General features: G+C 51.1%; 2 protein-coding genes across 2 annotated transcripts in view; both read left to right on the top strand.

The window, feature by feature from the left end:
- The first annotated feature begins 2,773 nt into the window (after window positions 1-2,773).
- Window positions 2,774-24,225, top strand: part of LOC133217347 (complement receptor type 1-like) — a 43,098-nt gene continuing 21,646 nt past the window's right edge. The window contains exons 1-27 of the mRNA XM_061362745.1: window positions 2,774-2,963; window positions 3,903-4,047; window positions 4,532-4,723; window positions 5,226-5,325; window positions 5,652-5,737; window positions 6,111-6,323; window positions 6,775-6,957; window positions 7,477-7,665; window positions 8,087-8,284; window positions 8,892-9,074; window positions 9,355-9,543; window positions 10,067-10,246; window positions 10,383-10,552; window positions 10,820-10,965; window positions 12,060-12,334; window positions 13,870-14,049; window positions 14,505-14,684; window positions 15,165-15,347; window positions 15,821-16,009; window positions 16,773-16,952; window positions 17,427-17,605; window positions 17,834-17,991; window positions 20,287-20,438; window positions 20,925-21,116; window positions 21,482-21,581; window positions 23,436-23,518; window positions 24,001-24,203. Of these exons, the coding sequence (XP_061218729.1) occupies window positions 3,960-4,047; window positions 4,532-4,723; window positions 5,226-5,325; window positions 5,652-5,737; window positions 6,111-6,323; window positions 6,775-6,957; window positions 7,477-7,665; window positions 8,087-8,284; window positions 8,892-9,074; window positions 9,355-9,543; window positions 10,067-10,246; window positions 10,383-10,552; window positions 10,820-10,965; window positions 12,060-12,334; window positions 13,870-14,049; window positions 14,505-14,684; window positions 15,165-15,347; window positions 15,821-16,009; window positions 16,773-16,952; window positions 17,427-17,605; window positions 17,834-17,991; window positions 20,287-20,438; window positions 20,925-21,116; window positions 21,482-21,581; window positions 23,436-23,518; window positions 24,001-24,203 (4,371 nt within the window). The 5' untranslated portion in view covers window positions 2,774-2,963; window positions 3,903-3,959. The remainder of the gene's footprint in view (window positions 2,964-3,902; window positions 4,048-4,531; window positions 4,724-5,225; window positions 5,326-5,651; window positions 5,738-6,110; window positions 6,324-6,774; window positions 6,958-7,476; window positions 7,666-8,086; window positions 8,285-8,891; window positions 9,075-9,354; window positions 9,544-10,066; window positions 10,247-10,382; window positions 10,553-10,819; window positions 10,966-12,059; window positions 12,335-13,869; window positions 14,050-14,504; window positions 14,685-15,164; window positions 15,348-15,820; window positions 16,010-16,772; window positions 16,953-17,426; window positions 17,606-17,833; window positions 17,992-20,286; window positions 20,439-20,924; window positions 21,117-21,481; window positions 21,582-23,435; window positions 23,519-24,000; window positions 24,204-24,225) is intronic.
- Window positions 19,919-20,931, top strand: LOC133217423 (uncharacterized). Its single transcript, XM_061362892.1, has 2 exons — window positions 19,919-19,982; window positions 20,250-20,931. Exons 1-2 carry the CDS (start codon window positions 19,934-19,936, stop codon window positions 20,915-20,917), a joined length of 717 nt encoding a protein of 238 aa, XP_061218876.1. The 5' UTR covers window positions 19,919-19,933; the 3' UTR covers window positions 20,918-20,931.

A 24,225-nucleotide genomic window follows, 5' to 3' on the forward strand; every position in this document is an offset into this window, starting at 1 on the left:
ATGTTTATGCACAATATGCAGTAATAACTTGTGAAGGAGTTAATTCTCTTTGTGTCATTTGAGTAGTTAATGTCTATAAGGAGACAAAATACAGGTTTTTTTTACCTGCCAGGATTCATGAAGGCAGCTGCTATGATGTTGGTTGTAATTAATACTTTTATTAATCACTGCTAAAAATCAGGTCTCTGGGTCCTTATCACTGACTGTGGGTACCTTATTGCTGTTGTGGGTCCTTGCTTTGGTTGTAGGCTGCTGGGTCATGGGATGGAGCCTCTCAGCCACCTCTGCAGATGGCACTGTTTGTGCCTTGTTGCTTTAATCAAAGCCTAATAATAGCCTTTTCCTCCTGCATTTTAACTTTCAAAAGGCCTAAATACGCATGTCCAGAGCAGCGCAGCAGCAGGCTCATGATCATCATTGCTGCCATGTGGGTGAGTCGTACCTGACAACTCCCTGAGCCTTTGGGGGCAGTGGGGCTGGGACGATGCTAGTGACCGCACACATCTCCCCAGCCCCATACAGGTCCCTGTGCCAGGTTCTTCCTTGAAATCACCTGATTTCCTTGGCACCGTGAGTGCAAACACCCAGGGATAAACAGCGATTGCACAATGGGCTGACCTGAGGCTCAGCAGCTGCTTGTGCTCTCGGTTCTACTGGTACTGGTGTGTTGGGCTGGGCAGGTGGAGGTGTGGAAGGGGGCTTGGTTCCTTCAGGAGCATTGCTTCGTGACTTGGGAGTTTTCTCCATCTCCCTCATCTTCTGTCTCTCTGTTTCTAGCAGCAGAGGTGATGGTGGCAGCCACCCTGAGCTGTGGTCCAGGGGCCCAATGGCTGCTCCATCAGCATTATGAGCTCTTTTAGAGAGCAGTGATCTCAGGCAAAATCTGTTCCATCTCTGCCACCAGTGACGGGGAAATCAGGCAAGGAAAAAGGCTTCAAACCAGCCCAGGTAGCTGGAGTTTGCATACACTGGCTGCACCATTAGAGCTGTCACCACTGTAAGTCATCCTGTTGCTGCGGGTGATGGGGAAGCCTTGGGAGCAGCAGCATTGCTGCCAGTGCTTCTAGGAACCACCAGCTCATGGGTACATCCCAAACCCTCACCCTGTCCTCCTTCAGAGGGTGCTGCTGGTGCCACCTCTGCCTCTCCTGCTGCTGCTCTGTCCCTGAACACTGTCTGCAAATGCATCTCTGTGTTTGGTAAGATTGATGTTACATGTCTGCTTGCAATTTGGCTGCACTACTGCTTCCTAATGTGATTTTTTTAGGTTTGAAAGGAATGCAATGTATATAAACCTGTGCTGTTTGTTGTGAGCTCTGTGCACCTGAGCACAAATATCCCGTCAGCATTTATTTACAATAAAGAGATTTTAAAAGAATACAGATCTAGTTCTCTCTGTTATTTTCCATTATTATTTGCCCTATTGTGGGCTGGCTTTCATAGAATCATGGAATAGTTTGGGTTGGAAGAGACCTTAAAGCCCATCCAGCTCCAACCCCTGCCATGGGCAGGTTCACCTTCCACTGGAGCAGCTTGCTCTAAGCCCCTGTGTCCAACCTGGCCTTGAACTCTTTCTAGATGAAAAACAAAGGAGCAACTGGTGACACTGGAAACCAAAGGGACTCGCCAGCTGCAGCCTGAAGAGATGTCACCTTGGATGTGGTCAAAGAAAACCCCTTTTATCCTGCTTATCCATTGCAAGCTGTGGATTGAGGAGGTCTTAGGAGTGTTTAGTGGCTGTCAGAGCAGGAGACGGCTGTACCTTGGCTGCTGCTCCCTGGGCAGGTACAAACCAACCTCCTGAGTGCCTGCTGGGAAGCTGCTGCTTTTCCAGCACACGAATTGGCTTGTTCTGACCCATACGGAGAAACCAAATCCTGAAAGCCTGTTTGTGTTTGTGATTAACTGGATTCTTGTCAATATCTAGTGGAGGTCAAGTGCCTGCTCGGGAGTACCAGGGGGCCTGTTGTGAGCAAGCCCCTGCTTGTGGAGTGAGGGCAGGGAGCCTTTTGCTGTGCTTTATAGAGTAAAAACTCTTATGTGTTTCACTGCATTTCTGGCCTGAGCTGAGGTGAGCTCCAGGAAGGGGATGTATCCCTCTCAATGCAGGGATGATGGGGTACATTTTTCTGGCAAAAAAGGCCTCAGTTTGGCAGGACAAACTAACATGAGAAGCACATCCTGGGGTCAAAAGTCCATCGCCAGGTTCTTGGTGGTGCTTCAAGCATGGATGAAGCTGAAGTGCAAAAGGAGCAAAGGGTTCAGTTCCTTCCAAAGCTCTTGTAAGTGGAAAATGACCCACTGGGGACAGCTGGATTTGGGAAGGGCTTTCAGTGAGACAAAGGGCAACTGCGTTCCCATTGTGGACATGGATGTTGAGTGCCGAGTTGATGCTGCCTGAGACCAGATGTGCTGCTGAGCTTCAGCTGCATTAATGGAGGTAGGTGGAGTTGGTTGAGGAGACTCTATGTTGAGCACTGGCCACAGGCTTTTGAGGTCAGGAGGGATCAGCTCATGGTTGACATTGTCCCAAGGTGACGCAGTCTCTTGAGGAGGTCCCTGGGCATCACTTGGGGACCAGCACTGGCCGTGTGCCGTTGCTGCACAATGGAATGGGCAGCGTCCTGCTCAGCAGGGATCTTTCCAACGAGGAGCTGGCAGCTCCGCACAGAAAACAAACAATTTCAACATCTGCCTGGGCTGCATTCAGTTTTCTACTGTTTTGCTTTGTGGGTTGAACAAACGACTTCCTTCTTGCCCAGAGGAGGAGTTAATGATTTATGGGTCAATGGCACAAGTCTGGTCTCGCAGAACTCAAACTTGTCTGTGTGGAGCATGTAGGCTTATCATAACTCCTCCTCTAGCCCTGCAGTGACAGGGGGACTGGGCAAGAGCAGTCATCACTTTGCCTTGCACGAGCTCAACACGCTGGGTCTCTCCATCTCCTGTCACCAAATCTCCAGGTAAGACAACTTCAAGGCATGCAGCTTTAAGTGATGTTGCTCTTGAACTGGATTGCAGCCTTCTCGTCAAAGTAGGGGGCAGAAGGATCAGTAAATGAAATCAAATGAAACCAGGAGGTGTAACAAGGATTGAAGGAAAGCCAAAGGAATGAAACAGCCAAGAGTGGTGTTAAGCTTAGTGCAGAAAGCATCAGGAAAGACTATGTGCTTGGGGCATACATGGTGTTGGGAGGGTTGAGGCTCATCCTGGATAACAGAGGGGAATCTTGCTGATCTCCAGGGGTACCAGGTTACTCCAAATAGCCCATAAACTCTGTTCTGTGAAGCACTTTGGTCTCCTGACGGACTTGTCTGTTGCATGGCTTTGCTCTAGTTAATGTTGTTTGCACAAAACTGATTTAGCTTCTTGGTTAGATCCTTCTCTCTCTGTGTTTAATTTACTGTTAGGGGATGTACTGAGGACTCCAGCAGGATTTCATCCCACTGTGAATTTGCTTCCAAGAGACGTATTACTGAAAATAAATGTTCTACCCCTAAGTTTCAGGGGCCTTTTCCCAGAAGACATAGATAAACTCATGGCCCAGCAGATATTCATTTGGCTGCTTGGCTGGGAAGAAGGCTGTGTTGGCAATGGAGTGGTTTTGAGTTGACCCTGCTAAGCTGCTTTCTCAAAAACACAAATGAGACAAGGGAATAAAGCCTATGGGAACTGTTTAAGAGTTACAGTCAGTTGTCCTGATTGCATTCTGTTCTCATGTCTTTGGGTCAGATCTGCTGGACACAGCTCCTCTGGCCTGGGTCTCGGTCGCATTTGCCAGCAAAGGATTCCGATAGCTCCTGGCTCCCAGCTACAGCTGCTGGGAAATGGATGGAGAAATGATAGCTGTCTGTGTAAGCTATGGTTATCCTGAGTGTAAACACCCCCCTGCTATTTCACAGGCCTAGAATAAGGAATGTGGTAACTCCTGTGGGATCTCCAGACAAGAATAAAGAAAGATGCCAGCTTTGGAGCTGGGGAGGCAGAGGGATCGCGCCGCTGTCCTGGGGTTATTCCTCACCACCGCTCTTGTTGTGGCTGTTGATAGTAAGTGAATGACTCCAACAGGATAAACCAACATCCCTCGAAGGAAATCCTTCTCCTGGGGTTCCTTCTCCCTTCCTTGTTGCCTTTGCCCTTTGAGAACACTGTAAATCTTTTTGTGATCAGGATCCCCCTTCCTCTGCCTTTTTTGCCCTTCTGTGTAAAACAGACATGAAATTGTTCCAGCTGAAAGAGGTGCACTGATTTATACAAACTGGGGAGAGGAAAGGGTTTATCTGGGCTTTGTGACCAGCCTTTGAAAGTGCTGGATGAGGTATGAGGAGCAAACAGGATGCTGTGCGGTGATGCTCCTCCCCGTCCATGGCCTCAGCCATCCCCAGTCACACACTGCTGCTCCTCTTTGGTTCTAGCTTTAAGGAGTTTTAAGGCCACCCAAGTGTCCTCACCTGGGCTTTCAGAGTAAATCGGCCCTAAACTCGTGCTGCTTTTCCTCCCAGCATCTTTCTGATGGAGTTTCTCTTGGTAGGTGCCTGCAATGCTCCACCACGATTCCCATCTGCAGAGCTCAAAGAGCGATACAAAGGCATTACCACATTTGCCTCTAATTCGGTGGTGCAATACGTCTGTCGTCCGGGTTACATGAGAAATGTTAATGTCAGAGACTTCCTTACTTGTGGATGGGGTGACAAGTGGTATGGACCGGAGGAGATCTGTATACGTGAGTATATGTTGGGTTGACTTTTGGTTTAGTCTTTTCTTCATTGATGCCATCAGCTCATTTTGCTGGAGCAGGGCCCAAGCTGACCTCATGGGATGGTGGGAAGTGAATCACCGGTTGTTGCACTGTACTGGCAATGGTGGCAAGAGCTGAACTCTGCTGTGATGCTGGCTCTGTTTGATTGCTGACCCAAAGGCTGCTCTGCTCAGGCACTTTGTAAGAAGTATTTCAGGCCTGTAGCAGGAGAATCCTTTAGCTGTGAGGAAACACTGTCACACTTGCCGAGGTCACTGCAAAGCCCCTCTTTAGCTGCAGAGGCTGGCTGCAGGTCGTGATGCAACTCTTTAACAGCATCACAATTCATGGAGTGATTTAGGGTTGGAGGGGAAATCTGGCGGTTTCTGGTCCATCAGTACTGAAGGAGGCTTCTGCTTTCCTGCTGCACTTTCCTGATTCTTCCAAAAACTGAGGTAGGAACAAACTCCATCCTCTCGTCCCCCAGCAAAGCCGTGCATCTACCCTGGAGAGCCAGCCAATGGCAGACTGGTCCTGTCAGAGAAGTTCAGTTTTGGTTCAGCAGTGAACTTCACCTGCAACACTGGGTAAGCAGGAGCACTCCAGCCACAGGTCCTCTTCTTCTACAGTGATTTTCCCCCTGGATTAAAGCCTGTGCTGTCAGAAGCCTTATGAGTGCAGGGAATTGCAGACTGTGTGAAGTATCTTTTAAGCTTTCCTTTGGAAGCTTTAAGACTGAGTTTTCTTAATCTCCTGCTTCGAGGCAGTTCTCCCTTAACTCAGATTCAGCTTCCTGCCCTTTCTAAACCATTCCTGATCAGTTGTAATTATGATAGGAAGCCAAACCAATAAGATGGCGGTAATACATCAAAACCTGACTTTGGCGGGTAATTCCCTCTCCCGTTTCACACAGGTACAGACTGGTTGGAAGTCCTCAAATTTGGTGCGTGGTTAAAAATGGGGTTGTTACGTGGGACAGAGATATTCCCATCTGTGAGGGTAAGTGGAGCTCCTGAACTGCACAGATGTCATGGGCGATGGATAAAGGCGCAGTTACGTTGCTCTGCTGAGGGTTTCAGCAGTTCCAAGCATGGTGAAGTCTGGAAATGTTTTTTCTTTGCATTCTTCTTCCTGTATAATTATTCATTCATTGCCTGTGAGGGAGCTGCGCATAGGACGGGTGTACCCCAAAACCACCCCATGCCCTGGGCAGAGCTCCATGGGCTGCCGGGCTGCTCCTTGAGACTTCTGAATTTCTGGCCTTTTTGGTGCTTCATGTTTCAGCTTTTTTCTTACCAGCCCTTTGGTTCTAAACAAACATTGTTCTCTTTTCTTCTTCCCTCTCTCTACCATTCCCCTTTCCATTCCCCAGCAATCCCGTGTTCACCCCCTCCAGAAATAGCTAACGGAGAGCACAGCGGAGCAGGCAAAGAGCTCTTTGAGTATGGAGCATCCGTCACTTACACATGCAATACTGTCAAAAGGGGAGAGAAACCTTTCTCACTGGTGGGAGATGCCTCCATTTTCTGTACAACCACAGATAACGTCAATGGTGTGTGGAGCAAGCCAGCCCCAAAGTGCAAAGGTGAGGGGAGTGTATGCTTGCAAACACACTGGGGCACTGCAGGCATCCATAGCCACTTCCCACTGTCTCTTGCCCTGCCTAATAGAGCTGTTTTCTTCCTTGGAGCTGTCCCTCTGTTTTATGGAATCATCTCTTACAGGTAAGACCCTCTGAGTTTGGTGGCAGCAGCAGCAATGAGGGTGTCCCATTGCAGGGACCAAGAGCTCATGGCCAGCGAGTCAGCAGGGATGTGGGAATGGGATTTGTTATTAGCCTTTGAAGACCACCCAATACATCTCACCCACTGGCCTGTGTAAAACAATGCAGAAACCTGCTCTGCTACATCCACCTGCCTTCTCATGGCCATTTTCAGCCTTTTTGGTGAACCCACCTTATGCTATGAGAATGCTTTTAACCCCTTCATCTCCCCTCTGGAGCATAACTGCTGTGTGGTGGCTTTCCCCCGATGCAGTGGTGAGCTGTGAGCAGCCAAGCGTGGAGAACGGGCAGCTGCTGAGCGGGTACCGGGCTGAGTACACGTATGGGGACACTGTTGTGTTCGACTGCAACTTCCGCTACAGCCTGAACGGCAGCGACGCATCCACCTGCAGTGAGAATGGGCTCTGGGACCCGCTGCCGCCACGCTGTCTGCTCAGTAAGTGTGGGGGACCGAGCCCTGCTCCTCCTCATCCAGCGCCTTCCCTTCAGTGACATCCTCTTCATCAGGGGCTGTAGCGATAGGAGAAGGGGCAATGGTTTAAAACATAAACAGGACCTTAAAGCTCCTCCAGCTCCAACCCCTGCCACAGGCAGGGACCCCTTCCACTGGAGCAGCTTGCTCCAAGCCCCTGTGTCCAACCTGGCCTTGAGCACTGCCAGGGATGGGGCAGCCACAGCTTCTCTGGGCACCCTGTGCCAGCGCCTCAGCACCCTCACAGGGAAGAGCTTCTGCCTAAGAGCTCAGCTCAGTCTCCCCTCGGGCATGTTCAAGCCATTCCCCTTGGCCTGTCCCTACATCCCTTGTCCCAAGCCCCTCTCCAAAGGGATTAAGTGCATCTCAGAAGGAATAATGTGAGCCCATACCTTTACCCAAATTCTCTCGTATGTTACATACCATCACAGACCTCACTGATTTATCCCTGACGACATCCCTAAATTGCTATTTCATTCCTAGGTAGCTGTGGTGACCCTCCAGATGTGCACAATGCTGCTAAAGCTAAACTTGCTGGCAACCTGTTTCCTGTGGGCACTGTCATTACCTATGAGTGCTGGGAGGGCCACCAGTTCAGCCCTGGGGAAGACACATGGCACATTAGGTGTCTGCCAGATTTTACATGGACTAAAATCCCCTATCCCTGTGAAAGTAAGTGGATGCTCCTTTGGTTTACTTGCCCTTGTGTTGTGTGTGATGCTGAATGTACAAACTGTCTGTGCTCTGCTGTTGTGCAAAGCACAGGGTGAGGGGAAGAGGGAGATGCTCTGGGTGTCCAGCATGGCCTGTGCTGTGACTCTTCAACTCCTTTGATTTAGTCCCCAGCAACAGGTTTCTTTGCTTTATTTACCAGCTATGCTTTCTAGTCCCTGGAACCTGTGGGAAAAGGTCATTGAGGTGTGTTTCATCCGCTAGACTCCCTTACAAACACCCCAGGATTGCTCGGGGATGCTGTCGGGGCAGATGTAGTGTTGTGATGTGCCTTTGTCTTACAAAAGGCTCATCCTTCTGAATGTGCTGTCAGCCAGATGGCTTTGCCACGGTTTCACCCTTGATGTTTGGCATTCCTCAGGAATCCGTTGCCCAGATCCAGTCATCAGCAATGGAAAGCCCTTAGGTGTACAGGAAGGTCAAGAGGGTTATGTGTATGGAGACCTACTGGAAGTTACGTGCAACGATGGCTATGCTTTCAAAGGTCACAGCCGTAACGTTATGCTTCGGTGTACAAGTGATGGGACGTGGAATCCAGCAGTGCCAGAGTGCTTTCCAGGTAGGCAAAAGCTGATGGAACACATTGACTTGTCGACTGCTTATTTCTGACTGCACAGGTCTGGGTCACTCTGTACAGCTGTAGTTGTCTGCTGATACCCACATGCAGCCTTAGGTGATGGTAGTGGATTTTGCTCCACTGCCAGGTATCCCCAGATCCAGTTCTCCTGTGTTAGCTAGGAAGAAGTCAGCAGCAAAAGATCCACATGGATCATTATGTTGCCTGGGGATTGCAATGGAGAAAGCATGGGGGGTTGGCAAAGTCTGGGGATTTGGGATGCAAAGGGCTGGGGTTTGGTAATGTTTAGATGCTTAGGAGGTTCCCAAGAAGCCCAGGAGACATTTATCCAGCTGGAAGGGGATGTGGTTTGTGTTCTGGACAGCAGCTGGCTGGTTAGCTGACACGAGGCTTGAGAGCAGAGGATGTTCCCTTTGCATTTTCCCCTCAGAAGAAAAAGCAGCAGCATAAGTAACTGCCACTGCTGAGACTCTTCCCCTAGTGATGGCGCACCAGAGCAGCATCAGCGAGCTGCTGGGAGCATCCTGAGCCTGAAACCTTGCCAGCAGGAAAGAGGTTGATGACATCCTTTATTTTCTGTTGTTTCTAGAACCTCGCTGCCCGAGGCCAGATACTGCCCACGGAAAAGAGGTTTATCAAAACAAAAAGGACTACACAGTTGGGACGCGGCTGAGGTTACAGTGTGATAATGGCTATGTCCTCAGGGGCCAGGACATGACCGAGTGCCAGGCTGATGCAACCTGGGCTCCCCCGTTACCCTTTTGTGATAAAGGTACGTGTAATGCAGTGCAGACAAGCAATCTTGTGCATCAATACTGAGAAACAGCACCTGTAGGTGACCTGCTGCTGCATCTGCTTCTGGGGAGCAATGATCATGGGCTGAAAGCATTGAGGTGTCCTCTTGCTGGGGGTGATGTGACGCAGGTGGATTTGCCACACTCCAAGCACAACGTTAACTCTTGCACTGATTTCCCAGAAGCGATTTTGGCTCTCACCTGAGTGTAATGGTTGGTTGTGTGCTCCTTTTCTTATCCATTCCCTTTATCCCGCAGTCTGTGGCCCCCCTCCGCAAATCTCCAACGGGCGGCACTCTGGCTTGGGACAGGAGCAGTTCTCCTATGGCACTGAGGTGACGTACAGCTGCGCAGAGGGTCTGTCCCTCATCGGGGATGCCACCATCTACTGCACCTCTGACGACGGGGTGAACCTGGTGTGGAGCGGACCTGCCCCGGAGTGCAGGGGTGAGATGCTCCTCCTCTATGGGGTCACACTGAAGCAAGGACCTGCCCTGGTCCAGGAGCTCCAAACTGAGTGCACCTTAATGACTGTGCAGCAACTCTGGCTCCTGTGCAAAGATCTTGGCACCACAGTAACACCAGGGACTGGTGGGGTCCCTTGGGGGCTGCTGCAGGCAGCTGAGGGTCAGTCCTGGTGTTTGAGTATAAAACTGATGCAGAGAGCATCAGGAATTGGGGCTCTGAGTATAAAACTGATGCAGAGAGCATCAGGAATTGTGGCTCTGAGTGTAAAACTGATGCAGAGAGCACCAGGAATTGTGGCTCTGAGTATAAAACTGATGCAGAGAGCACCAGGAATTGTGGCTCTGAGTATAAAACTGATGCAGAGAGCACCAGGAATTGTGGCTCTGAGTGTAAAACTGATGCAGAGAGCACCAGGAACTGTGGCTCTCCCCACCTCACCTGGGTCCCTGCTGTCCCTGGGGAAGCGCAGATCCAAACCCCCCGTTCTGCTCTCTTCCCGCAGTGGTCCGGTGCCCCAGGCCCGTGGTCGAGAGGGGCAGGATGAGCCCACAGAGATTCACGTTTCCCTATGGAGCAGTCGTGCGCTTCTCCTGTGACGAAGGCTTCGTGCTGCGTGGTGATGCTGAGAGCCGGTGCCTGGCTGACAGCACCTGGCACCCTCCTCTGCCCTCCTGCCAGCCCGGTGGGTACCAGCCCCACTGGCACAGACCAGGGGTGCTGCTCCTTTGAATCACCAGCAGCAGCTGGAATTTGCTGGGTGTTTTCTCCTCCATCTCCTCCCACTACATCTCTTCTTTTGGCATGTGTTTTCCTTTCAGTTCAGTGTTTTCAGCCCCCGAGACAGGAGGACCTTGTGATTTACACACTGAAGTTGTGGTATAATGTGAATGAAACTCTGGTCTACTTCTGCAAGCGTGGTGGCCCTCAAACCTCAGGTTTAGAAACTACCTGCTCAGCTAATGGCACTTGGGTACCACCACCCACCTGTGTAAGTATCATCCCAGACTGGTTTGTGTTGGGAGGGACCTTAAAGCTCATCCAGTTCCAACCCGTGCCATGGGCAGGGACACCTTCCACTAGAGCAGCTTGCCTAAGCTCCTGCCCATCTGCCCAGGCTTTGTCTGCATCTTGCCCCATTTAGCACTGGTCCAAGCTCATGAATGTGGCTGGTTTGGGGCTGTGGTAGGAGGGGGATGCTCAGCCCTGGCTCCCTGCAGCCATCTCACACCTTGCCTTTCTTTTGGTTCTTTTAAAGAAAAAGCGTGATACATGTGAGAAGATCCTTCAGAACAGGGAAGCTTTCCAGTGTGGAGTTCCTCTGGCAGAACTGAAAACTCTGCTGGAAGTCCACAAACTGTACCTGGAGATCCAGAAGCTTGAAAAGGAGCTAAAAACCACAGCGTATGGCTGACTGTCATCACCGGTATCATAAGAACTGTTCTCTTTGCATGAGGAACAATCGTTCTCACTGAGGGTTTCTTTATGACTTTGTGATTTGTGCTAATACTCAATCAGTCAAAGAACTTTGACTCTTTGGCCATACAGGGAGTCAGGAAATGCCTACTTTGGGCTCATTCTGTTAGAGATCACTCTGTTAGGTTTCTACATCACTTTATACATTTAGCTATATTTGCTATACTGACAAGGGCTCAGTTAGAAAGGAGCTGAAGGAAAAGTAAATCCCTGTGGGAGCCAAGCAGATGCTGTAGGGACATGGACACGGTGAGAGCCACCAACTCACACTCGCCTCACAACCCCCTGCAACCCAGTCGAGCCCATTGCTCCTCCATTCATATATGCTGCGTTCATTACTGTGAACAAGCACTTACCTGCCTGATTAGCCATGACCTTCAAAGCAGGCCCAATGGAGGACACCTCGAATCCAAGCAAAAATGCCAGGCTTCCTTCCCAAGCAGGACAGATGGATCCGAGGCCACAGCAGTGCCGCTTGCTGCACCTTTGTGTGTGCTCCAAGAGCAGCTGGGGGAAAGCAAAGCATAAAGAAAGAAATGGCTGAATCTTTTCTGCAACCTCCGGTAAAGGGGAAGCACTCTGTGGGCAGGCATCCTGTGATCCGAGCAGTGCTCCTTCACCACGAGATCATAATAAAACTGCAATTGCAATGACAGCTGACTCTGCCTTTTAATAATTGTCTTATTTGTAGGAAAAGAAAGAGGTGCTTCAATAACCGCTGCTTGACTAGGCATAGAGAGGGCTGCCTTCCCCACCCCTGCCTAACACCTGGATAAAGAGGCAAAGTGAATGTGCAGCATTGCCCTTAGAGCACCAGAAGGAAGTCAGAATGCTGCAAAGCTCTTCTAGCTGTAAAGTAGCTTTATCCCCACTGTCCCCACCTTGGAGGAATCATGGAATGGTTTGGGTTGGAAGGGACCTTAAAGCTCCTCCAGCTCCAACCCCTGCCAGGGCAGGGACCCCTTCCACTGGAGCAGCTTGCTCCAAGCCCCTGTGTCCAACCTGGCCTTGAGCACTGCCAGGGATGGGGAGAGCAGCATCAGCATCCTCCTCTCTGTTGGCACATCCTTGCTGGTGAGCTCAGGGGGGGCAGCCCTCGGCTGGGGGAGGTCAGAAGGGCTGGGGGGTGGCAGTGTCAGCTCCTCTGGCCTGTCCCCAACTTCCCACAGCCACTTCCCCTTCCCCAGTGCACTGCAGCAGCTCTCGGCTGGGAAGGGTCTCACCATGCCGCTCCTCTGCTGGCTGGGGCATCTCCTGGCAGTGGTGGTGGTTGTGCTGCAGCCGGCTGGGAGTCTCAGTGAGTGTTCCTCCTCTTGTTTGCTTTGCTTCTGGGGCTCAGCTTTGCTTCTGGATCAGCTCTGCAGTGAGTGGGCTGGTGAAACTCAGCAGGAGCAATCCCTCTGGCTGAAGTCGCTGCCATGCTCTGCCTGTGCCTGATGTTCTTGTAAGGATGATCTGAGGTCACTGGTTGCTGCTAATTGCCCTTTTCTCCTCTTTAGCTGCTTCTCTCGACCCAGCACCTCACATTGAATGCTCTTCAAAAGCCTTAAACTGGGATACGAACCTTCCTGGGACTGGTGTTTGGGTACGGCTGGTTTGAGGCCATGAGCTCGTCCTTGGGGCAGTGCAGGGCCAGGTCTCTCCGCTGCAGAGCCTCTTCTGGTCTGGAGTTCAGACCTGGTGTTGCAGGGAGTGTACCACCCTTTGCCTTGAGCATCCATGCAGTAGATGAGAAGTAGTTCCCAGGGTCGGAGATGCCCTTCCAGCCTGGAGCTCAAAGCAAAGGAGGTGCTGAGATGGGGAGAGTCAGTTAGACGGGTAATACTTAGTTTTTAATGGCAAAGGTTGTATTTGGCAGTCTGAGTGGTAGCAGGTTGATACCCAGGTTGATGCTTATGCCCTGAGGCAACAGACACACAGAAGGTAGCTGGTAGATTGTCATGCTCCCCACAGGAGAAGTGGGTGTTTGCTGACTAATGTCTCTAGGAAGAGGAATAACCCTCTTTCTGTCTCGAAGTTGACAGTTCCCTTAAAAAGAGGCCATTTGAGACACTTGCCAGGATGCACAGCCCACCCCAGTGCCTCCCTGCAGAGCCCCCTCCTGCCAGCACCACCTTTATACCCTGTTTATTGTTAGAGATTATTGTCTCTACTTCATGATGCTTCTCAGTCCATTTTCCAAACCCGAGCATTGTAAGTGGTGTGCTGATACCTGAGCTGGGGCCTGGGGAAGGCACTTATGAGTAGAGACGTGCTCTTTCTGTGGGTATTGGTACCAAAGGCAGCATCAGCAGTCCTGCCATGGACCAGTGCAGATGTGATGCTGGAAGCGGACTGCCAGGGCTCTGAAGTCACCCACCCCAGCACGCAGGTGAGTTGTAGCTGTTAGAGCAAGTGCTGTCAGGAATAGCATTTGATGGTGTACAATGATAAAAACTCAGGTTTAAAGTCCTGTGGGTGATGGCTGCTTAAGCACACTTAGGAACCACTAATTTCAGCCTCAGTCACTGCATCTGTTAAACTGATTTGTCTTCTCTTACTTACCAGATGAAGGTGCACTGGCAGTTGATTGCTGCAGCTGTATTTAGTAAGAACACCCTGATGAGCTCTTAGGCAGGAGCTCTTCCCTGTGAGGGTGCTGAGGCGCTGGCACAGGGTGCCCAGAGAAGCTGTGGCTGCCCCATCCCTGGCAGTGCTCAAGGCCAGGTTGGACACAGGGGCTTGGAGCAAGCTGCTCCAGTGGAAGGGGTCCCTGCCCATGGCAGGGGTTGGAGCTGGAGGAGCTTTAAGATCCCTTCAACCCAAACTGTGCTGTGATTCTGTGATCCGCAGAGGCTCAGTGCCCCATCCCAGACATCTCCCATGGACAGCTGGGACCTGCACAGAACTTCACCTCGAGCAGCACAGCCATGCTCACGTGCGACCCCGGCTACGTGCCCCTGGGTGCCACCAGCACCGTGCGGTGCCTGGCCAGCGGCAGATGGTACCCACGGGTGCCCAGCTGCATCCCAGGTACGCTCAGATCCCTTTGCTCCTTACCTTGTGTCCCACGGGCCATCACCTGCTTGTCTCTCACTGAAAGCGTGTGCAGGAGAGGGGCTGCACGGTGGTACCACAGCGAGCTGCGCTGCCCCACCTTTGGTGGCAGGGTTCCTCCCTGCTCTTCCATCACTCCTGGGTGACACGGCAGGGCTGTTGTGCCTGCTGCAGGGTCACCCGATGAGATACAAAAGCGTATGAGAATAAAGACCTTCATCAGAGTCACATCCTTTGGTGAATTTGCCATCAGTGTATTCTGCTTTTCGGTTCAGCCACTCTACCCCACAGCGATGCTCATGGCTGCTGCTGTCCCTTGGCTTCCTTCTGTGGTGCCACCAGTGCCCAAGGGACAGAGTGGGTGCCCCCAGGCAGGGCTCAGCCTCATCCCCAGCTTTGAGGGTCAATGCTGTCCCTTACTCTGGCACCAGGTCACTGTTCCTACCCTCCTGTCATTGACCACACGGACCGAAACCCTCAGCGTGAGTTTTCAGTTGGGACAACCGTGACCTACTCCTGCAGACCCGGCTATACTTTGCTCCCTGGAGTATCTCCAGTAGCCACTTGTCTTCAGAATCTCACATGGACCGCAGTCCCAAAGCTTTGCCAGGGTAAGTGCACCATTGCCTTTGCATCAGTGTAATGATGTGGTCATAACACCATATCGAAAACACCCACTAGTGCTGCCGTGCCATAAGGGCGTTATTGAGCAGATCTTTGGCTCTCACTGCTGATTGGCTTGCTGTTCTATGGGTAGCATGGCTGAGAAGAAAGAGCTGCAACTCCCACTGATTATTTAGCTGTTCAAACAGTGATGCAGCTCGTAATGTCTCATCCCTTCAGCACAATTTATAGCTAATTACAGGGCTTGGATCATTCTGCCTTCCAAGAGGAATGGCTGTTATCACATAATTGCCATCCCTGAGCATGCCAGGTCTGGTTAGAGATGTCTGTCAGCATTAGCAGTCTGCCTGGCAAGTTCTTTAGGTCTGCAACCCACTGCTATGGGAAAACACCTCCCTGTGAATGTCTCCTGCTCTTCCCTCCTGATTCAACCCATGGAAACTCTTTCTGATGCTGGTGTTCCTCAGAGGTGCAGTGTCCCAGCCCGGATATCCAACACGGGAGGGAAATCAGTCCTAGGAGAGATGAATACACCTTTGGGCAGCAGGTGGAACTTCAGTGCGAGCATGGCTACGTGCTGAGGGGCAGCCAGAGGATCCAGTGCTGGTCTGATGGGACCTGGAGACCCCCTGTGCCATACTGTGACAAAGGTGAGCACCAACAGCGGGGGTCAGCAACTGCATCTCTGCCAGGGTAGGGGCAGCAGTGAAGAAATCATCCGACTATTGCTTCTCGGAGTAGGGGTCCAAGTCACATCATTAAATGGCTTTAGTGTTTTCATCTTTTGTCAAAACTGGGATTAAGTATGTTGAGAATGGGACTTGCAGCTGCTTCTCAGAGGGGGCTCAAGAGGTTTATGGTACCCGCAGTTCCCTAACCCTGTTTATGAGCAGTATCGTTCCTCATGGAAAAGAGGAGGGGTAAGGGAAAGGCTGGGACACGTGCTGTGCTGGGTTGGGGTGGCTACCTGGGCCAGTCTGGGAACACTGGTGGAGCCAGTGCTGTTGGGAGGAGGACTTTGAGGAGAGCAACCCTAAGTATAAACGTTGAGAACTGACTTCTCCTGTTATTTCCCTGCTAAATGAAGGAAATCTTCATCTTCTCTTTCTCTATTCTCCCACAGTCTGTGGCCCCCCTCCAAAACTCACCAACGGGCAGCACACCAGCTTGAAAACGGAGCTGTTCCTCTACGGCTCCGAAGTGAAGTACAGATGTGTGGAGGGTATGTCCCTCATTGGGGACGACTCCATCTACTGCACCTCTGATGATGGGGTGAGCTTGGCATGGAGCAAACCTGCCCCGGAGTGCAGGGGTGAGTCGTTTTTCTCATATGGGACCAAACTGAAGCCAGGACCTGGGGCCAATATTAGCACTCAATGGGATTAAGTGAGCAGGGCTGCTGGGAGATCCTGCTTCCTTTGTAGGCTTTATCACAGGCTTGACAGCGCTGGACTGGAGATTATCCATGTGGAAACAGGAGACACTGGTTGTCTTACTTTGATGGCCATCAGATGGTCAGGAGGTGTGGCTCTGAGTATAAAACTGATGCAGGGAGCACCAGGAATTGTGGCTTTGAGTATAAAACTGATGCAGGGAGCACCAGGAACTGTGGCTCTGAGTATAAAACTGATGCAGAGAGCACCAGGAATTGTGGCTCTGAGTATAATATGAGAGAGGGTTGTGGTTGTTTGTGGGGGTGTGGTTGTTGTGGTGTGTTTGGGGGGTGTGGTTGTTGTGGGGGTTGTGGTTGGTTTGTGGGGGTGTGGTTTGTGGGGTGTGGTTGTTGTGGAGGTGTGGCTTGAGTAAAACTGGCAGGAGCACCAGGAATGTGGCTTGATAAAACTGATGCAGAGAGCACCAGGAACTGTGGCTCTGAGTATAAAACTGATGCAGAGAGCACCAGGAACTGTGGCTCTGAGTATAAAACTGATGCAGAGAGCACCAGGAACTGTGGCTCTGAGTATAAAACTGATGCAGAGAGCACCAGGAACTGTGGCTCTCCCCACCTCACCTGGGTCCCTGCTGTCCCTGGGGAAGCGCAGATCCAAACCCCCCGTTCTGCTCTCTTCCCGCAGTGGTCCGGTGCCCCAGGCCCGTGGTCGAGAGGGGCAGGATGAGCCCACAGAGATTCACGTTTCCCTATGGAGCAGTCGTGCGCTTCTCCTGTGACGAAGGCTTCGTGCTGCGTGGTGATGCTGAGAGCCGGTGCCTGGCTGACAGCACCTGGCACCCTCCTCTGCCCTCCTGCCAGCCCGGTGGGTACCAGCAGGGTGCAGAGAGCTTGGGGTGCAGCATCATGTGCCTGTGTCTATCCTCAGGGTTTCCCTAGTGCCTTCCCCTCTGCAGAAGAAACAAACTTCCCAAAGCTGGTGCTTACCAGGCTGGTTTCTTCTGGATGGTCAGGTACAAAGGAGGCTCTAAGGCAGGTCAGGAGCCACCGTCATTGTTGACTTTCTCTTCAGTGCGCATTCGTACTGAGAGGTGTCTGCAGCCTCTTGCATGGGGATGGCCAAATTGAGACAGAAAACAACCAATGTGTTCTGACCATCTCCCTTCTCCTTTGAAGAGCCTGAGGAAGTAACTTGGCTTTAACATTTGGTTTCCATGGCTCCACAGATTCAAGTCCACTTGGTCTGCCTCAGGCATCACAAACTTTGTGGGGTCTTTTTCTACCTACATAACGATGAGCCTCTTGCTGAGCTGCCTTCTGCTGTGGGTTTCCCTTTCAGTTCTGTGTCCACAACCACACGTGGCCAATGGAAGGCTGAATAGCACTTTGGATGGGAAAATGTGGTACCAAACAAATGAGACTGTTACATTTGAATGCTCCCAGGGATACCACCTTTCAGACATGTCTTCAACAGCCACATGCTTGCCTGATGGCAACTGGACACCATTGCCCAAGTGTGTAAGTACCATGGTCTGGATGGTTATTGCTTGATATCTAATATGAAAAATAACTGCTTGAGCTTCTTAAAAGCTTTTGCTTGATGGCACCAGTGAGGAATGGGGTCTGTAATGAGGCAAGTGGGGCAGTTCAGCCTCGAGCTGAGGAGCAGGTGGCTCCCATCTGCTGCAGTGCAGTTTTACATCCTTTTTGCCTGGGTTTTGTTTGTTCTGCTTTGCTTTCCAACAGAAGAAGGATGGTGATGCTGATGTATGCCAAGAGGTTCATTACATTAAAGCAGCCTTCGAATGCGGTGTGCCTATAGCAGAAGTGAAAACTCTGCTGGAAATACAAAAGCTGCTGCTGGAGGTTAAAAAACTAAATGTGGAACTAGAAACCCTGAACAAGTGAGTCCAAAAATGCGCTGTAAAGATCCCCTTTCATTTGGTGAACACACGGTTTGTTTAGCCATGGTATCTATAAGAAGATTATCAGTGACTTTATGGTTTGTGCTTGCATGCCTATAGCCAGACAAGTAATAAGCAGTGCATGGGAGGCTGCTTTTGCTGCGCTAGACGCTGGAGCCCGGAGGGGTTTTTGCTCTTTTCCTTAAACCCGACAAGTCTGTTTTGCTATGCAACAAGTGCGCTGTGCCACATTTTATATCAGGAAGTGTAGTAAGAAAGTAAAGGGAGCTCTGAGTCACTGCTAAGTCAAGAGGAGGGGGACTGAAGTCCACGGAAGTAAACCTCCAGCTGAGATGAGTGGTTCTCTTTGAAGGTGTTTGTGCACAAACGCCTCACCCTCTGCCTGGGCTGAGCTCAGCCTCTCATTGCACCAGCGTACTCCTGCTATCTAGAAATAGCAATGAAGTGAGTGCTGAACTACGTCATGTCCTGTTAATCTAGAGCATGATTTCTATTCATCTAGTTCAGCGTGACTACATAGAAGTGCTTCTCTAAAGGCTTCTGCTTTCTAATCCCCGGATTTAAGAGCAAGAGGTTTCTGATCCAGCACTGGGCTCAGGTACCTCTGTTGGCGTCGTGTTCAACATCCTTATTTCTGGCAAGCAAACGCTGAGAATAGATATTGTAACTTGATGTGTAGAGAATCAGAACCCAAAGCTTGCTCTCATTACTCAATAAATGATGATTTACAGTTTGTGTGGCCCTGGGATGGAGCAACAACTCCTTCCCTGCGGGTTGCAATAAAGCTGAAGGTGTCACCATGGTGTCTTGTGATCTGTCTGGCTGATTTCCAGCATGGTCCAAGGGCTCTCCTGATCAAGACTGTAATTCGTCTCCTGCCCAAGTGGTTTACGGTGGGATATCACTGCCAGATGCATGCTTTATTAGAGCTGCTTTAAAGGTTACTAGAGCCTAACCACAACACCCAGGGAAGAGATGGCATCTTCCACCTTTACATAGAAAGATGCTTTGATAATGCAACCTGTGCATCATCCCCACAGCATCCTCTGCAGTGAGAGGCACTCTCAGACCCACCTCAGTGCTCCCTGTGCCCCAGGGAGAGCTGGGCTGTATCCTCTCCTGTGACACCTCACTCCCCTCTTCACTGAGCTCACCTGAGGCTGCAAACAGCAAGAGTCTTATCTCCCTGTGCAAGGCTCACAACCCATCAGCATGAGTAAGAACTGGGTGTTACATCCCACGTGTATCTAAGAGTGTGTTTCAGTAGTCTTGACTGATGTCAGGGATACTTCAGCATGTTAGTCAGTATGCAGATGTATTCACTCCCACCCATTCCTGCTTATAAATGAGTCAGGCAATCAAGAAACAAATTAGCAAGCAAAAAGGAAAATGCTTCTATTTTTTGTTTCCTTAAAGCTGCTTAGGGAAGATCCTGGTTGCATCACCTGCCAGCAAATAACCAGGGGCATTTACTTACCCTGGGCATAGACTGGGGCTGGGTGAGGGTCTTTTCTGCTCTGGTAGCATTTGGTTTTGGTAAGAACTAGTGCTTCGAGCCAGCCTCAAGTCAAATGAAAGGGTTGAGTTATCCCCCCATCCCTTATGGTGAGGCAGGAGGACCAGAGGCATAACCCGAGCTGTGGATGACAGTTGTCCCCCACCCTTGGCTGCTCTCTATGTCCCTGACTCAGAGTTTAGCTCCCTGGGTGTTCTGGAAAGGTTTCCACTGTTGCAGAGGTTTGGCTGGGTCTCCTGGGCTGCATCTCCTCCCAGCTGCAGAAACAGCCCCTTGGAGCTAAACAGTGCTTGACAGAGGAGCACAGGAATCACTGCAATGAAGTCTGGAGAACCAGGATGGGGGAAGCACCCAGGCACCCTGACCTGCAGGGCACCCGCTGGTGCATGGGCATCTGGATACTCCATGCTGCTCCTGCCCTTGCTGGGGCTCCTGGGCATGCCTGTGGCTCATGGTGAGTACAGGAGCATAGGATGCACGGGGAGGATCAATGAGACCTGTCCGGATCCCACCTTGCTGCTCGGGGCTGGGGTGGGTGATGCCACCATCATCCCCAAGCCTGGGGGTATCCATTGCTTGATGCTCTCATGGATGCAGTCCTGCCTGGCACCTTTGCCTGCAGAAGAATCCTGGGTCAGCCCAGGAGCTGGGATGCTCAGTGGGGCTGGGGAAGGGGCCAGGGAATGGAGGCATCATCCAAAGTGGTTTTCTCCTACTGCAGGTGACTGTGGGCCCCCCCCTTCCATGACCTACTCCAGGCCATCCATTGAGAAGCACACCATGAGTTTCCCTACTGGATCCAGTGTGACATACACGTGCATCGAAGGCACCATCAAAATCCCTGGGAGATCAGACATGGTGAAGTGCCTGCCCGGCGCACGCTGGTCCACACTGCCCGAGCCCTGCGGCCGTAAATACCTCCTTTCTCTGAGACCCAGCTCCAAAGAGCCTCTTGCTTGGCTTCACGCTTCTGCCTCTTACAGTGGCTGCTCTGCAACGGCATCACCACCTCTGGCAAGGTACAGACCCACTTCCCATGGCTGCTGCATGCTGATGGGTGCAGGATCCAAGCTGGTCAGTGATGGGGTCAGTTGGATGGTGGCTGGAGCCCACGATGCTCCTGCGCCTCCCAAACCCTGGGTGTCAGAGGCTGCAGAGGCTGTGACTCCTTATTTCCTACTAACAGCTTTGCCTGCGCTGTTACCACATCTCCATCCCTGTTTTGCCAAAGGGTGTTCAGCAGAACAGCAGCCTGGTAAGAAAGCAGCCATAACCTGTGCTGAACACGAGGAGCTTTCCAAAAGCACCATAGCAGGAGCAGCTCTGCACTGCCGAGGTTTATTTTGCATGCTTCCCCAAGGGCAGCTCTTTCAGGTCAGGTTTCCTTGACCACCAGGGAGCTGCGCTGCCCCGACAAGGCTCAGGTTTGCTGCCCTCTCCGAGGTGGATGAGAGCATTAACTTCTTTCCCGTTGGGAGCAATGTGAGCTACGTCTGCCGCCCCGGCTATGAGAACACCTCGGAAAGCTCCCCCACCAGCACTTGCCTTGAAAACCTGGAGTGGTCACAAGCTGCTGAGCTGTGCAGGAGTGAGTATCTCTGCTCTGCTCTGCTCTGCTCCATATGGTTCTGTCTGGCTGTGGTCTGTGCGCAGGACAGGTGCCGAGCTGCAGTTGTGCTGCACTTCAAAATGAAGACAAAACGTGTTCCTTGATGAAATCCATGTAATATTAAGTCTGATGGTGTGGCAGCAATACCTTTTTCACAGCTGAGTAATTTACTGTTAATCTATGGGAATGGGAATACCTCCGCAAGCAGCCTCCTCTGCCCTCCTGCAAGATGCTTGTGAAGTAGAACACTCTGGTAGCACTGGGTATAACCCCTAAGTCTGTTCCTTACTCGGGATTTACCCATCATTGTGTGTTCTGTTAACACCAGCCTCATTCTCCGGCAGGGAAATCCTGTGGGGACCCAGGGGCACTGCCCGGGGGCAGGATGGTCACACTGACAGACCTGCGGTTCGGGGCCAGAGTGAACATGTTCTGTGAAGACGGGTGAGTCCCAGGGCAATGGCCTAAGCTCCAGCACACTGCTGCTGGCACACAGGCTCTGGTCCAGCGCAGGGATGCTGGGATGCTGTTTCACTGTGTATCACTCCTGTGGTGTTGCTCACAGTGCAGAGCATGGGGCTGCTTTTCCCATTTGAATTGCATCTTTGGGCTGGGAAGGAATAAGACACAGCTGAAGGGAAGGGACTGGGTTTGAATCTGTGGCTGCTTTTTCTATCAAATGTCATGCAGAGGCGATTGAACTGCCCCTGTGCATCAACCAAACAGGGCTGGTTGTATGTTCAGTTTATAACTGCACACTTCAAAACAAGTTACTTCAACTATTTCAGAGGATCCCAGCCTGGTTTGGGTTGAGGGCATCTCAAAGCTCATCCAGTTCCAACCCCCTGCCGTAGCAGGGACACCTTCCACTAGACCAGGTTGCTTCAAGCCCCATCCAACCCGGCCTTGAACATTTCAGCTCAGCATATTTGAGATATATGGACTAAAAAGGGGTTATGTTGGAATGTTTAAAGGTCAGCGATGTCCAGAAGACTGCAGTGAAGCGCTCTTTCCATCACTCACTGAGCTGACTCACACTTTCTGCCTGCTTTCAATCAGGGTCACTTGCAAAAGACTGACATGCAAAAGTAAGTTCCTGCATCCCCAACTTGTATTCCTCCCTCCCTAGCAGGAATTAGCTGGTATCATCTGGCTTCTGCCAGTCTTTACAGCTGCCTCAAATATAACACAGGGGTTTTTCCTGCAGATATTCCCTTAGGATGGATGCTGGGGAAATGACAGCATGTCCCACCCTTCTGCAATTCAGCTGATCTTTGGCAATACCTCATCAGGGTGGAGGAATAATGTTGTCCATATAAGCAAGATCAGATACTATCGATCCTGTCCAAATGGTGATATTTTTTTTGAGCAGAAGGATGTAAGCCAGAGGTTGGGAAAGGTGTTGGTGCTGTCAGAGCAAGATGTACTGAGCTTCCAGCAAGCCAATCCACCCCAAATGACACAGAGATCCTCACTGCCCCTCACTGCTCCCTGCTGTTCAATATTTGGTGCTGTTGCTGGCTTCCCTTAGCAGAACAGCTGCACCTTTATGACCCAAAAGCACCGTGCCAGAGAGGAGGCAGCACTGGAGACCGCGGGCAGGCTGCCCTCCACACCCCAGCAGGGCTGCCAGCAGGTCCAGCACAGCGGGTACTGCAGCACTGCTGGGGGTGAGCAGCAGCGGGGGCTGAGCCCCAGCCTTTAGAGATGCTGCATGAGCTCACCCCCTCATCCCAGTGGGTGGCAGTGGCGTGGGAAAGGCACTGGAAGCCAGCAGCATCAATCCCAGTGCTGTTCTCCGCCAGGAAGCAGACAGGGGGGAAATAGCTCCTGATTCAGCAAACCCGAGCCCGGGTGGGAATCCACGGCTAACCTCAGTGCTGGCTGGCATTCACATCCCCATCCCTGGCAGTGCTCAAGGCCAGGTGGGACACAGGGGCTTGGAGCAAGCTGCTCCAGTGGAAGGGGTCCCTGCCCGCGGCAGGGGTTGGGACTGGAGGAGCTTTAGGGTCCCTTCAACCCAAACCATTCTAGGATTCAGCACATGCTCCCAGCCTTGCAATGGAAGATGCTCACTCTGAAAGCAGAGAATCACCTAAAAACCAGATTAAGACGAATGCTGGCAGAGAGCAAAGTGAAGGAGCTCTCCTGTTATCAATGTGTATCAGTGTGCACATCTGCTTGTTTTAACTTTGCCTTTTCTCCATTCCTGAGCAGACAGGTAACAGGGAAAAAACTGTATTCTCTGTTTCTGAACAGTTAACACAAATGCTTCTTTTCTTGTGGATTTTCACTTAGGTACAGATTGAACGGGAGTCATTTCATCCAGTGCCAGCTTAAAGGCAACGATGTTGCATGGAGTACACTTCCAACTTGTGAATGTAAGGTTAACCCACCCTTATTTCTGACTTTGCTCCAGTAGATCCTAATGTCCAGTCTAAGCCTGTCTTCATACTCTGTTTTTGTTATGTTATGTGGCAGCTCCACCACCACCACCGCAGCTCAGAAATCCCCACTGTGCTGCTGACACTGGGTTTCAGCAGTTTTGTTCCCACAAGTTCAACCTATTTTCTCATGACTTAAGGCTGCAGTGAAGTTGGTGGGATGGGGCTTGCAGGAAGCACCAGGCAGGGCTTGGCAAGTGGTCTGTTGATGTTCTGGGACCCTGGGAATGGGGAAGGAGAAAGATGTGACAACAGAAAGAACAAAGAGAATCAGGACAGATCTCAGTGCTAGTTTTTACCTCTCTTCAGCTGTCTGGATGTTTATTGTCTTTGAGTTTCACATGGACTCAAGAAACCTTTTGCATTTGCATTATTACTGAAGCCTTTAGCAATGCTTATGTTGACCTTTTTCCCCGCAGTAATTACCTGCTCTTCACCTCCTCACATTAGCAATGGAAAACATGATGGGGAAGGCGTAAAAACCTTTGCTTATAACTCCACCGTGACTTACAGCTGTGACTCTGGCTTCCAGCTCGTTGGGAATGGGAGCATCCGTTGTACCAGTACGGACAAAACAAAGGGAGTCTGGAGCAGAGCTGTGCCTGCGTGCAAAGGTGGTTTCGTCTGAGTTTAGTATTTATTGT

This window comes from Neopsephotus bourkii, unplaced genomic scaffold (genome assembly GCF_033783945.1).
Source record: "Neopsephotus bourkii isolate Nb327-2 ecotype Australia unplaced genomic scaffold, CSIRO-AGI_Nbou_v1 NB_1139, whole genome shotgun sequence".
NCBI classification, from domain to species: Eukaryota; Metazoa; Chordata; class Aves; order Psittaciformes; family Psittacidae; genus Neopsephotus; species Neopsephotus bourkii.

What these genes read in the sequence shown, in the direction of transcription:
- LOC133217423 (XM_061362892.1), top strand. Translation starts at nt 19,934, where the DNA reads ATGCTGCTCCTGCCCTTGCTGGGGCTCCTGGGCATGCCTGTGGCTCAT. An exon ending in GGGCATGCCTGTGGCTCATG is followed by an intron (nt 19,983 to 20,249) that starts GTGAGTACAGGA and finishes CTCCTACTGCAG; the next exon opens with GTGACTGTGGGCCCCCCCCT.